This window comes from Leptodactylus fuscus, chromosome 4 (genome assembly GCF_031893055.1).
Source record: "Leptodactylus fuscus isolate aLepFus1 chromosome 4, aLepFus1.hap2, whole genome shotgun sequence".
Taxonomy (NCBI): Eukaryota; Metazoa; Chordata; class Amphibia; order Anura; family Leptodactylidae; genus Leptodactylus; species Leptodactylus fuscus.
The window spans coordinates 8,497,356-8,513,128 of record NC_134268.1 but is presented as its reverse complement, the minus strand read 5'-3'; the positions used below and the strand labels follow the sequence as shown (position 1 = coordinate 8,513,128).

The following is a 15,773-nucleotide window of genomic DNA, read 5'->3' as shown; positions in this document are numbered from 1 at the left end:
ACCGCTACACACAGCTGTACTGCCCAAACTACACAGCTACACACAGCTGTACTGCCCAGACTACACCGCTACACACAGCTGCACTGCCCAAACTACACAGCTACACACAGCTGTACTGCCCAGACTACACCGCTACACACAGCTGCACTGCCCAAACTACACAGCTACACACAGCTGTACTGCCCAGACTACACCGCTACACACAGCTGCACTGCCCAAACTACACAGCTACACACAGCTGTACTGCCCAAACTATGCACAGCGATCTGAATCCACCACAAGCTTCAATACAGATCCAAAATACTGACATGTAATATGCAGCCTATATTTGTATCGTGTCGAGTGTGTGCATGTATGGTATGTGTATATGTATTTCTGTACATATGTGTGTCCGTACATGATTCTATGTGTGTATGTTTGTGTACATATGTATAATATGTGTGTATGTGTCTGTGGGAATAGTGAGTGTATAGTGCATGTATATACAGTATTTTTATATATATCTGTTTGCATATGTTTTTGTCTATGCAGTACGTGTAATGTGTCTGTATGTAGTGTGAGTCTGTGTGTATACATACTGTACGTGTGTGCATATACACTCCACCATCCGGTTTCTGCAGTGCCTTCCGGTGCGGCCGCCATCTTCACATCCTCTTTACATATTAATAAATTAGCGATCAGTAATTAATAGCCGGCTGCTTCCATCGGACACGCACACCCTGCACGATTCCTGCTGACGTGTCGGCCGTAACAACTGCAATGAAAAGCTTCAATCATTTCCAGGCCATATTTCCTGCTGTTCAATGGACATAATAGAGAAAATGGCAGTGAAATTGCAGGGTTTGTCAGGGAAATGTTTTTTTAGCTGCGCTTTGGCGTTTGTACGGCGGCGATAGACCATTACCTGCTGCTATCTAACGCAGAATTGACACTATCTCCTCCAATGTTTCCTACACAATTGCTATAGTTAAGTTTACATTGTGACACAATGTCAGAAAGTATCACAATTAACTTTGCCGTCTCCTTCACAATATCCCAGGACTGGAGGCTGATGGGACATTTTATTTGACGGCAGCTCCGTATACAGACTGTTGTGTCCTATAAATCTTCATCTATTCCAAAGACACCGAAGATCAGGGAGACATTGTATAATGGATGACATCACAGTAAGGCAGAAAACACGGGAACGGCAGCACTGATAGCACGGCATTATAAGAACCAGATAGTATATACTCTATAGTCATTGTTATATGTGCATTGTACATAGGAGCAGTATTATAGTAGTTATATTCTTGTACATAGGAGGTAGTATTATAGTAGTTATATTATTGTACATAGGAGTAGTATTATAGTAGTTATATTCTTGTACATAGGAGTAGTATTATAGTAGTTATATTCTTGTACATAGGAGCAGTATTATAGTAGTTATATTCTTGTACATAGGAGCAGTATTATAGTAGTTATATTCTTGTACATAGGAGCAGTATTATAGTAGTTATATTCTTGTACATAGGAGTAGTATTATAGTAGTTATATTCTTGTACATAGGAGTAGTATTATAGTAGTTATATTCTTGTACATAGGAGCAGTATTATAGTAGTTATATTCTTGTACATAGGAGTAGTATTATAGTAGTTATATTCTTGTACATAGGAGCAGTATTATAGTAGTTATATTCTTGTACGTAGGAGTAGTATTATAGTAGTTATATTCTTGTACATAGGAGTAGTATTATAGTAGTTATATTCTTGTACATAGGAGCAGTATTATAGTAGTTATATTCTTGTACATAGGAGCAGTAGTATTATAGTAGTTATATTCTTGTACATAGGAGTAGTATTATAGTAGTTATATTCTTGTACATAGGAGTAGTATTATAGTAGTTATATTCTTGTACATAGGAGTAGTATTATAGTAGTTATATTCTTGTACGTAGGAGTAGTATTATAGTAGTTATATTCTTGTACATAGGAGGTAGTACTATAGTAGTTATATTCTTGTACATAGGAGTAGTATTATAGTAGTTATATTCTTGTACATAGGAGGTAGTACTATAGTAGTTATATTCTTGTACATAGGAGGTAGTATTATAGTAGTTATATTCTTGTACGTAGGAGTAGTATTATAGTAGTTATATTCTTGTACATAGGAGGTAGTATTATAGTAGTTATATTCTTGTACATAGGGGCAGTATTATAGTAGTTATATTCTTGTACATAGGAGGTAGTATTATAGTAGTTATATTCTTGTACGTAGGAGTAGTATTATAGTAGTTATATTCTTGTACATAGGAGTAGTATTATAGTAGTTATATTCTTGTACATAGGAGGTAGTATTATAGTAGTTATATTCTTGTACATAGGGGCAGTATTATAGTAGTTATATTCTTGTACATAGGAGCAGTATTATAGTAGTTATATTCTTGTACATAGGAGTAGTATTATAGTAGTTATATTCTTGTACATAGGGGCAGTATTATAGTAGTTATATTCTTGTACATAGGAGCAGTATTATAGTAGTTATATTCTTGTACATAGGAGCAGTATTATAGTAGTTATATTCTTGTACATAGGAGTAGTATTATAGTAGTTATATTCTTGTACGTAGGAGTAGTATTATAGTAGTTATATTCTTGTACATAGGAGGTAGTATTATAGTAGTTATATTCTTGTACATAGGGGCTAGTATTATAGTAGTTATATTCTTGTACATAGGAGTAGTATTATAGTAGTTATATTCTTGTACGTAGGAGTAGTATTATAGTAGTTATATTCTTGTACATAGGAGGTAGTATTATAGTAGTTATATTCTTGTACATAGGAGCAGTATTATAGTAGTTATATTCTTGTACATAGGAGCAGTATTATAGTAGTTATATTCTTGTACATAGGAGCAGTATTATAGTAGTTATATTCTTGTACATAGGAGTAGTATTATAGTAGTTATATTCTTGTACATAGGAGTTGTATTATAGTAGTTATATTCTTGTACATAGGAGGTAGTACTATAGTAGTTATATTCTTGTACATAGGAGTAGTATTATAGTAGTTATATTCTTGTACATAGGAGTAGTATTATAGTAGTTATATTCTTGTACGTAGGAGTAGTATTATAGTAGTTATATTCTTGTACATAGGAGGTAGTATTATAGTAGTTATATTCTTGTACATAGGGGCAGTATTATAGTAGTTATATTCTTGTAAATAGGAGGTAGTATTATAGTAGTTATATTCTTGTACATAGGAGCAGTAGTATTATAGTAGTTATATTCTTGTACATAGGAGCAGTATTATAGTAGTTATATTCTTGTACATAGGAGTAGTATTATAGTAGTTATATTCTTGTACATAGGAGTAGTATTATAGTAGTTATATTCTTGTACGTAGGAGTAGTATTATAGTAGTTATATTCTTGTACATAGGAGGTAGTACTATAGTAGTTATATTCTTGTACATAGGAGTAGTATTATAGTAGTTATATTCTTGTACATAGGAGTAGTATTATAGTAGTTATATTCTTGTACGTAGGAGTAGTATTATAGTAGTTATATTCTTGTACATAGGAGGTAGTATTATAGTAGTTATATTCTTGTACATAGGGGCAGTATTATAGTAGTTATATTCTTGTACATAGGGGCAGTATTATAGTAGTTATATTCTTGTACATAGGAGTAGTATTATAGTAGTTATATTCTTGTACATAGGAGTAGTATTATAGTAGTTATATTCTTGTACATAGGAGCAGTATTATAGTAGTTATATTCTTGTACATAGGAGCAGTAGTATTATAGTAGTTATATTCTTGTACATAGGAGTAGTATTATAGTAGTTATATTCTTGTACATAGGAGTAGTATTATAGTAGTTATATTCTTGTACGTAGGAGTAGTATTATAGTAGTTATATTCTTGTACATAGGAGGTAGTACTATAGTAGTTATATTCTTGTACATAGGAATAGTATTATAGTAGTTATATTCTTGTACATATGAGTAGTATTGTAATAGTTATATTCTTGTACATAGGAGTAGTATTATAGTAGTTATATTCTTGTACGTAGGAGTAGTATTATAGTAGTTATATTCTTGTACATAGGAGGTAGTATTATAGTAGTTATATTCTTGTACATAGGAGCAGTATTATAGTAGTTATATTCTTGTATATAGGAGCAGTATTATAGTAGTTATATTCTTGTACATAGGAGGTAGTATTATAGTAGTTATATTCTTGTACATAGGAGGTAGTATTATAGTAGTTATATTATTGTACATATGAGCAGTAGTATTATAGTAGTTATATTCTTGTACATAGGAGTAGTATTATAGTAGTTATATTCGTGTACATAGGAGTAGTATTATAGTAGTTATATTCTTGTACATAGGAGTAGTATTATAGTAGTTATATTCTTGTACATAGGAGGTAGTATTATAGTAGTTATAATCTTGTACATAGGAGGTAGTATTATAGTAGTTATATTCTTGTACATAGGGGCAGTATTATAGTAGTTATATTCTTGTACATAGGAGCAGTATTATAGTAGTTATATTCTTGTACATAGGAGTGTATTATAGTAGTTATATTCTTGTACATAGGAGCAGTATTATAGTAGTTATATTCTTGTATATAGGAGCAGTATTATAGTAGTTATATTCTTGTACATAGGAGGTAGTATTATAGTAGTTATAATCTTGTACATAGGAGTAGTATTATAGTAGTTATATTCTTGTACATAGGAGGTAGTATTATAGTAGTTATATTCTTGTACATAGGAGTAGTATTATAGTAGTTATATTCTTGTACATAGGAGGTAGTATTATAGTAGTTATATTATTGTACATAGGAGCAGTAGTATTATAGTAGTTATATTCGTGTACATAGGAGTAGTATTATAGTAGTTATATTCTTGTACATAGGAGTAGTATTATAGTAGTTATATTCTTGTACATAGGAGGTAGTATTATAGTAGTTATAATCTTGTACATAGGAGGTAGTATTATAGTAGTTATATTCTTGTACATAGGAGTAGTATTATAGTAGTTATATTCTTGTACATAGGAGCAGTATTATAGTAGTTATATTCTTGTACATAGGGGCAGTATTATAGTAGTTATATTCTTGTACATAGGAGTAGTATTATAGTAGTTATATTCTTGTACATAGGAGTAGTATTATAGTAGTTATATTCTTGTACATAGGAGGTAGTATTATAGTAGTTATATTCTTGTACATAGGAGTAGTATTATAGTAGTTATATTCTTGTACATAGGAGCAGTGTTATAGTAGTTATTTTCTTGTACATAGGAGTAGTATTATAGTAGTTATATTCTTGTACATAGGAGTAGTATTATAGTAGTTATATTCTTGTATATAGGAGCAGTATTATGGTAGTTATATTCTTGTACATAGGAGTGTATTATAGTAGTTATATTCTTGTACATAGGAGTAGTATTATAGTAGTTATATTCTTGTACATAGGAGTAGTATTATACTAGTTATATTCTTGTACATAGGAGTAGTATTATAGTAGTTATATTCTTGTATATAGTAGTAGTATTATAGTAGTTATATTCTTGTACATAGGAGTAGTATTATAGTAGTTATATTCTTGTACATAGGAGTAGTATTATAGTAGTTATATTCTTGTACATAGGAGCAGTATTATAGTAGTTATATTCTTGTACATAGGAGCAGTATTATAGTAGTTATATTCTTGTACATAGGGGCAGTATTATAGTAGTTATATTCTTGTACATAGGGGCAGTATTATAGTAGTTATATTCTTGTACATAGGAGTAGTATTATAGTAGTTATATTCTTGTACATAGGGGCAGTATTATAATAGTTATATTCTTGTACATAGGGGCAGTATTATAGTAGTTATATTATACATAAGGGCAGAGTTTTAGCAGGTAGTGTTAGTCTTGTAGTAAGAATTTTCACCCCTCAGATCTCAGCCATACAATTGATCTCTGTATATAACAGGAGTCTACACCTCGATTTGTAAGGCTAATAATTTTTTTAATGCCCATTTCTATCATACGAGGCTGATTTACCGTCTGTCATGAAGTCAATCTTTGAATGACTTATAAGTGTGTATTTTAATCTCCTCATAAATCCTGGAGAGGCCAGTAAAGGTTTTACAGCGCTGTCTGGAATATTCCACATTTATAGCGTAAATATCTCCTGATAACTCCGCTGCTATAAATCTTGGTATAAACATATCGGTACCAGGGTTCGGTTTCCATTTCTAATGAGACTATTTCTTCCATTTTGTCTTGGGATCCTAAAATTTCAAGCTGATTATTTACCAAGTAGAATAAATACTTATTTCTCGTGACCTTCATAGCTTATCCTATTGGTTTGGGTATGGCTATATAGGGGACATTTCACTCTTTCCGGTGCCCATTGAAGTCCACATATTTAAAAAAAAATATTCAAAAAGTTCTAATATTATATAAAAATAGAATTGGCTTATTTTAGAAAAATTCATTGCACGGAATGTGGACAATTGTTTGTGTCTCTGCCTGGGGTCAGGGCGCCGCTCTTCATCCGGACACTTAACAACTCTCCCCATCCATCCGTTTCGCTTCCTATTTTTTCTTTCTGTTTTTGTTCCTGCATGCATTTGTTTGTCATTTTTATTAACTTCATCTGTGACAGATACGGTGACTATGGCAGATTTCTTCCTGAGAATGTCTGCCAGTGGGTTAATATTTTGATTTTTTTTTTTTTTTATTGTTTTTTTTTTTCTCCAAACCCACTGAAATTTCAGGTTAATTTTATCATCTTCAAGAATTTGGGAATCCGACAAAATATTTGGAACATGATGCCTAAAGCAAAATGACCTTTTCAATGATTTTTTTTTTTTTTCATTATTTTATACAAAAAAAAAGAATATATTGTTTTTTTTTTACCCATGTGTGAATGTTTCATGGTCCTATAGGAGTACGTAAATACAATTCATGGAGAGGACGGTGATGGGTCGGTATCTGGGTCGATATAGTCATCCCCCTAGTCTATGGGTCTAGATTGAGTTTTTCTATATAGTGAAACCGCTATAAAAAGACCCCTTAGGGTCCATTCCCATGGAGTTTTTGGCAAGGATTTTGGTGCTGAATCAGAATTCACTTGGAAAAAAACACCTCCGCATAGAGTTCTATGGGTTCCGCTTGCTTTATTTTTCCACTAGCTTCCTTCAGGCGGATTCCACCTGCAAAATCCAACGCGGTGAATGGGACGCGGAAAATTCACGTCGCGTATTTGGGCGTGGAATTGGAAAAAAACGCTAGCAGTTTTTTTCAAGGTCTATGCACTGTTCTGGAGGGAAAAAAAAAAGAAAAAACTAGAGAAGCCAAAAAAATTTCCTAATTCCTGAAGCGGATTTTTTCCTCGCCAAAATCCTTCATGTGAATGGACCCTTAAAACAGATTTTTCCATCATTAATTTTTAGTTTCCTCATATTCCATAGGTAATGGTCTCTTTCTACCAAACGACGACCCCTCTTTAAGAAAATGGGGCCAATTTATCCGGCGTGGATTTTTTTTTTATGCTAATTTTCTAGTTTACCTAAATTTTTTAATATTTATATTTTTTAAACCATTTATTAAAATACATGGCTTGAATTCAGAAATGTATCAGAAATCTGTAGAAGGAGGATGGAAGAATTTTACTAAATGTTTTTGTTCAATTTTCGAGCAAAGTTAGAAGTGATGTGTTCTTGTGCAAATTTTATTTTATTTTTTAAAATTTGCAAATAATAATGTTGGCTTTAAGCCGTTGAGCCGTGGAACTCATGATCATTTTTTATCAAACAACCTATAACCGTAATTCATTTGTATAAAACACTTAGACATGTTACAATTTAGGTGCAAATGGAATAATAAATTGGCCCCAATTTTCTACAAAAATTTTGGGAGGCTTGCCCATCATCTGATTAGAAGCTAGGAACGTGTCCAGTGCAGGGTTACCGGAGCAGGGTTATTTCTTCTAGATCCAGATTTGTCTTCCAGATCATTTAACCCGTGTTTAGGGTTTTTAAAAATGCGCAGAAAATTGAATGTTTTCCTACATGGAAGAAATTCCAGCTTCAGCTCCGCGCACGTGAACGTCTCGAGAACACTTCAAGTGTTTATGGGTTTGCTGGGATACATTACTGAAGTAGCAGATGTTCCCCAAACGTTTCTTTAACACATCAGTTTTTTATGGCTGATATTAGGTGCAATAAATACATTTACAGCCAATTTTAGTCTTATTTTTGGAATTTCTATTTTTAATTTTCTTGACGTAGAGCTCAGATTTAGCGACAAACACTTGACTAGGAAATAGGGACCAGATATCCAGCGGGGGGATGGCTACGGCAATGTCTCCAAATGGCCAAATAAGTATTTTTTTGGAATGTATATGAATGGCAAAAAATTAGTTTATTTAGAAAATGGACCATAAAGATTCTCTGTGTTGGGTTTCATAGTGCAAGAAAACCCAAATATACAAAAAAAAAAATGGAAAAAGTGACGAGTTCTAGGCTTGATTCACACAAAACAAAGTTTCTGGTGCAGGTTTCGATGGTCAACGAAGGGGTGGACGAAAAGGAAAGTAAAATTTTCATCAAGGATTGAGTTCACTGATTTAGTTCTAAGAGTGTTTTTGAAACTTTAAGCCCCGGGCCCCACGGGCTGGAAACGCCACGATTTGCCTGCCATGGAAACGCGAAGGAAAAAAAATCACGGTCGTATACAGTAACTGCAAAGTGGATGGGATTCATGCAAATCCCATGCCCACTTTTGCAGTAAAAACAACGTAACGCAGACACGCTGCTATTTCCGAGAGCGGCTTGGTTTTGGAAGTCTCAGCATGTGAATTATATCTACGGAAATGCCGGCGGCTCCCCGGTAGATAGAATGGTAACAGAAAGTTCACGGAGGCAAACTCTGCAATGTGTTCCCACTATGGTTTTCCCCCCAGCGCATTATAACTGCGAATCCATAAAAAAAAATCCATAATGGAAAAACTGCATTTTGAAAAACGATCCTGATTTTGTAAATCACAGCTGGCACTTTCCATAAGTATAAGGGGATGTTCACAAAAAGGTCGGGGAAACCTTTACCGCCGTGTGAACATTCCGTGCCGGAATGCCGATGCAGCCTCAGCATTCCATCACAGCATCCCGCTCCTGTGTAAGCCCGAATGAAAGGACGTACCCTGGAGCTTGTCTCGAGCCACGAACGCTGCGGCTTAATCAGCCGTGGAACCCGTGGCAGGATAGGGCATGTTGCTTCTTAATTCCACTACTAGCTAGCGGAAAAAAGAAGCGAGCGGCTTCCATTGAAGTCAATGGGAGCCCATTTTGGCAGCGGATTTTAAGGTGGATTCCACTTCAAAATCTGCTGCCAAAAAATTCCATATCAACTAGCCCTAATAGGGTCAGAAAGTCCACAGAGGAAAACTCTGAAAAAATGTTGTGGAAAAAACTGCAATGCAATTCTGCTACAGTTTTTGTTGCTGCTTTTTTGCAATATGGGGGCCTAAACCTTAAAAACTTTTTGTGTGAATGCAACCCTAAACTTTAGTGTTTGCAATGAGCTTTTTTTTCCATCCATGGTCCAGGGTAGATACAAATCTTTCATGACTTTTTGATTTCTGGATAGTGATAGGGTTGGGCTTTCCTTTAGTGTAATGGTAACCGTAGTCCGTAACACAAAAATACACTTATTTCAACTTTTTTTTTTTGAAGGATTCCAAAATTTGCAGATTTTGTTACATAAAAAAAATCCATTTACAAGTTCCGTAACACTAGTGACACATCTTTAGAGGTTCCTATTTGACTCCTATTTTTATATGAAGACTCTCTGACTTGTGGCTTCGTTGAGAATCTCCAATTCCTGGCACGCACATTGTCGAGGCATGCTTGGAGTTGTAGTATCTTAAACAACGGGGTACGCCATACTGTAGGTAGGTAGACCAAAAAATGGAGGACTAACCGGTTGACCTAGCTTTGTAGATATAGAATAACTTTTTCTAAGTACGGTAGATTTATATAGATTGAAGATTTTTTTCCCCCAAAAAAGTTAGAATTTGAAATTCTGGATGATTGTCCTCAAAAGAGGTTTTGGACAGAGTTGAGTAGATTCCGAGTTTGGCGGCAAAGATGGCCGTCATTGAGGTCTTCCAATGGTGGGATACACCCATGTAAGCATCTCAGTGTTGATAACAACTTATAATAGCAAAGAGTTAGACCCTCCAAGTATAAAGCAATATCTAGTGTAGAGTTGTCCTTTAACCTTCCGATAGCTCAAGGCTCCAGCTAATTTTTCTTCTATTTTTGTGTATCCTTCTACTGTACTTGTGTTGTGACGCCCTCGTAGTCTAGACCCTACAGATTGTATCTACATACTCTAATGCTCCCTTTGCCATATTTTCAACCATGAGTGGTCAAGAAGCATGGGTGTTGTATTTTGGTGATGGTCGGCATGTCATTTGACCTTGAAACAAGTGTTTTTTTTATTTTTTTGGTGGAGTCATGTTTGTCACATATGGATCACTGTGGTGATGGTACTTTTTGGCGGGCACGACCAATCCTTACAGATCTCATCCTGTTCCCGTTACAGGGCATCATTATGGAGCTCGTGTGTGGTTCTGCCCCTCTTGGCCTTGACGTGGATGTCCGCCGTCCTCGCCATCACAGACCGGCGCTCGGCCCTCTTCCAGATCTTGTTTGCTGTTTTTGACTCTTTGGAAGGTTTCGTCATCGTCATGGTTCACTGCATCCTGAGAAGAGAGGTGAGAGTCTTATTCAAGGAGTTGTCACCACTTTGTTTAGTGTTTTTAGAATGTTATGGCATTTTTCTTGTCTTCCTGCTCTTAATGTTCGTAATACAGACTGCAAAGGGTTAACCTCTGGGGGGAGATTGTGAGCCCTCGATGGGTTAGACATAGGAATGCAATGGGAAGTTTGGGGGGAAATAAAAAGAACATTTTGTATCTTTTCTGGAATTTTTTCGGCCCTTTGGGTTCCCAGTTTGGGGGACAATTTATTAATGTGATTTTGAGACATTTTTTTGCTAAACCTAAAAACAAAAACAAACAGAAATGTAAAAGATTAAAATAAACAGATTATTAAAAATTCAGTTTTTGATTAAATATTCTTTAGAGTTAGAAGAGTTCATCTAGACTCACATTCACACATCGAGATGCTGCATGGCTTAGATAGACATAGACTAATGCAGAAAGGACTTATGATTGGTTGTAACACACTGGGAAGAGAAGGGTTAAATGAAAAGAACAAATTGTATCCATTTCCTTGTGAATTGTTGATGATGTTTATTATATTATTAGTGTTACTGTGTTAAGGGGGTCTTCATACAGAGGCAGTGAGTGCAAATGTGAAATGTGCGACCACTCAGGTGACCACCGATGTTCTGCCATTACTTGTGAAGGATCTCACATCTGACGTGTTTGTCGCTTCTCCTTCTTCTAGGTCCAGGACGCCGTCAAGTGTCGTGTTGTAGACCGACAAGAAGAAGGAAACGGAGACTCCGGAGGTTCCTTCCAGAACGGACACGCTCAGCTGATGGTACTTGTCTATGTGACTTTCCATCCATGCATTGCTGAATTATTAATAGTCTCTGGCCCTTTAATAAATCCGTCCTGCCCCCGTGCAGCAGAATACAGGTCTCCTCCAGGCAGGACTCCTCGTAGATTTTACGTATAACTCAGCCCTGTTTTCTGGCGACCCCCATGTCCGCCCTCATTGCACTTCATCCTGCTGTATCTACGTTTACAAAAAGTGTCCAGTGAGGTCCAGAAGGAAAAATTTGGCAGATCTAAGGCACAAGAAAGGGTCGCGCAGCAGAGATCGACCACAATGACCCTCCGGGGCGATGGTAGAGGATTAATAAACTCTGCCCTGTGTACTTCACTGTAGACTGCACTGATAGTAGTCGGAGCCTTCATTGTCATTGGGTCGGTGACATCGCCGCAGCGTCCCTGGAATAGATGTGACATGAGATGAAGCGTTGCGACCTCTAGTGGTCACATTGATACATGTTACAGATGAATCTAAGGGAAGCGAAAGAAGAAATCAGAGCTAAAGACTGGAGATGAGCGAACAGTAAAATATTCGATATTTGATATTCGTTTAGAATAGCCCCTCAATATTGGACTATTCGAACGAAAATCGGATCCTATTATAGTCTATGGGGAAAATGCTTCGTTTAGAGGGATTCCACCATTCACCTCAGGAGAGTCACCAAGTCCACTATGACACCCCAGCAAATGATGCAACACCCTGGAAAGCAACTGGGACAGCAGGGGAAGCATGTCTGGGGGCATCAAGTACCTTTATTCCCTGTCAGCTTGCAATATGCTGGAGCTGACTTTTGCCCATAGAAATGCATTGACCAGCGTTGATTGGCCGAATGACATACAGAGTACAGCATTTGGCCAATCAATGATGGTTCTGCCGGAGGCTCGTCTGTGAGTAGGCGGAGTCTAATATCAAACCAGAATGGAGACTGCTGTGGACCAATCTTAGACTCCGCCTCCACCGGCAGAACCAGCGTTGATTGGCCGAATGCTGTAGTCTGTATGGCATTCGGCCAATCAACGCTGGTCAATGCATTCCTATGCCGAGATGTAGCAGAGCTGAGCTCATCTCAAATGCAACAGAGCTGAGTGTGCATTGAACCCTGCTCCACACTCAGTTCAGATGCATCTCTGTGTGTGCTGAGCTCTGCCGCTTCTCCGCGTAGCAGAGCTGTGCACTCAACACTGCTACATCTGAGATCGGACCACAATGGAAACTGCTGTAGATCTACCTTAGACTCCACCTCCTCCAGCAGAACCAGCGTTGATTGGCCGAATGCTGTACTTCTGTATGGCAATTGGCCAATCAACGCTGGTCAATGCATTCCTATGATAAAAAGTCAGCTCCGGCATATCACAAGCTGACAGGGATCCCGACCAGATAGAGCCCCAAAGAGCTGGGTGAGTGACATTCCCCCCTAAATAAAGGTTATCCCTAGCTAACCCTCCTGTACATCTGTCCCTGTCTCACAGTCACATACTTCACAGTCCCAAATTAATCGGATGTTAAATCCACCATTTGTATAAAGTGGAGGTCACCTGGTTTCGGCAGCCAATTACTTTTTCCGATTTTCTTTCACTGCCTCCGTTGTCGTAGTTCCTGTCCCACCTCCCCATGCGCAGTTATTGGTGCAAAAAAAGCGCCGGGGAAGGTGGGAGGGGATACAAATGTTTACTGCGTTTGCCTCGTGGTATTCGATTGTAATCGAATACCCCGAACGGCCTGATATTCATTCGAACAGTGTTCACTCATCTCTACTAAAGACATAAGTGTCATGTTGTGTAACCTAGACTTCTGTCACTCCAGCTCTGTAGGTGTAAGAAAACATCCGCCATATGCGTCTGTGCTTTTATTTTTGACCCTGGTGTATAAATACATTACTGAGTCATTTCTATCTGTTTTCCAGCTTGAAGAAGCCAACAACCCCTATATCTGCACCGCTATGGTGGGACTGAAAGATAAAAAAGTTACGGTAAAAAACATTTTGTAAAAGAGACATTGTATACACTGAGAGAATAAGAAAGTGACAAACCGATGTCTTATCCATAAAACATGAATATATCATCACAAACTATCACTAATGTACATCATATGTATATACAGCTGAGGGAGTAGAAATAAAACATAACTTTTATTTTTTAATACATTAAAATTGTGCCCATTATAGTATAAAATATTCCAGTAGGGAGATTCACTAACCAGTAAAGAGATTAGGTAGATATGGCTTCTATCTCTCTGATGAAGTGAAACTCTCCCCTTTATGTTTTTGGAAAGATAAAGGGGAGAGTTTCATTTTATCAAAGAGATAGAAGCCATATCTACCTAATCTCTTTACTGGTTAGTGAATCTCCCTACTGGAATATTTTATACTATAATGGGCACAATTTTAATGTATTAAAAAATAAAAGTTATGTTTTATTTCTACTCCCTCAGCTGTACATACAAAATATTTTGAGTAGAATACCCGTCAGTGAATTAATGTACATCATATGGACACAAATATCACTTATATATAGTGTCTAATAATACAAATACCGCTCCTTTCCTACAAATATATAAAGAACTAATATAACACTGTCCTATACACAAAAATATATCAACTGTAATACGACCCCTATATACATAATATAACCTCTATAATACTACTCTTACTACTACAAGAATATAACTACTATAATACTACTCCTATGTACAAGAATATATCTACTATAATACTGCCCCCTATGTACAAGAATATAACTACTATTATACTACCTCCTATGTACAAGAATATAACCACTATAATACTACTCCTATGTACAAGAATATAACTACTATAATACTACTCCTATGTACAAGAATATAACTACTATAATACTACCTCCTATGTACAAGAATATAACTACTATAATACTACTCCTATGTAAAAGAATATATCTACTATAATACTACTCCTATATACAAGAATATAACTACTATAATACTACTCCTATGTACAAGAATATAACTACTATAATACTGCTCCTATGTACAAGAATATAACTACTATAATACTACTCCTATGTAAAAGAATGTATCTACTATAATACTACTCCTATATACAAGAATATAACTACTATAATACTACTCCTATGTACAAGAATATAACTACTATAATACTGCTCCTATGTACAAGAATATAACTACTATAATACTACTCCTATGTACAAGAATATAACTACTATAATACTACTCCTATGTACAAGAATATAACTACTATAATACTGCCTCCTATGTACAAGAATATAACTACTATAATACTGCCCCCTATGTACAAGAATATAACTACTATAATACTGCTCCTATGTACAAGAATATAACTACTATAATACTACTCCTATGTACAAGAATATAACTACTATAATACTGCCCCCTATGTACAAGAATATAACTACTATAATACTGCTCCTATGTACAAGAATATAACTACTATAATACTGCTCCTATGTACAAGAATATAACTACTATAATACTGCTCCTATGTACAAGAATATAACTACTATAATACTGCCTCCTATGTACAAGAATATAACTACTATAATACTGCTCCTATGTACAAGAATATAACTACTATAATACTACTCCTATGTACAAGAATATAACTACTATAATACTACCTCCTATGTACAAGAATATAACTACTATAATACTACCTCCTATGTACAAGAATATAACTACTATAATACTACTCCTATGTACAAGAATATAACTACTATAATACTACCTCCTATGTACAAGAATATAACTACTATAATACTACCTCCTATGTACAAGAATATAACTACTATAATACTACTCCTATGTACAAGAATATAACTACTATAATACTACCTCCTATGTACAAGAATATAACTACTATAATACTACCTCCTATGTACAAGAATATAACTACTATAATACTACTCCTATGTACAAGAATATAACTACTATAATACTACTCCTATGTACAAGAATATAACTACTATAATACTACTCCTATGTACAAGAATATTACTACTATAATACTACCTCCTATGTACAAGAATATAACTACTATAATACTACTCCTATGTACAAGAATATAACTACTATAATACTACTCCTATGTACAAGAATATAACTACTATAATACTACCTCCTATGTACAAGAATATAACTACTATAATACTACTCCTATGTACAAGAATATTACTACTAT

General features: G+C 35.5%; 1 protein-coding gene across 1 annotated transcript in view; it reads left to right on the top strand.

Moving 5' to 3' along the window:
• The window catches only part of ADGRB1 (adhesion G protein-coupled receptor B1), a 398,297-nt gene that overhangs the window by 364,770 nt on the left and 17,754 nt on the right, over nt 1-15,773 (top strand). The window contains exons 25-27 of the mRNA XM_075270037.1: nt 10,602-10,773; nt 11,471-11,566; nt 13,485-13,550. Of these exons, the coding sequence (XP_075126138.1) occupies nt 10,602-10,773; nt 11,471-11,566; nt 13,485-13,550 (334 nt within the window). The remainder of the gene's footprint in view (nt 1-10,601; nt 10,774-11,470; nt 11,567-13,484; nt 13,551-15,773) is intronic.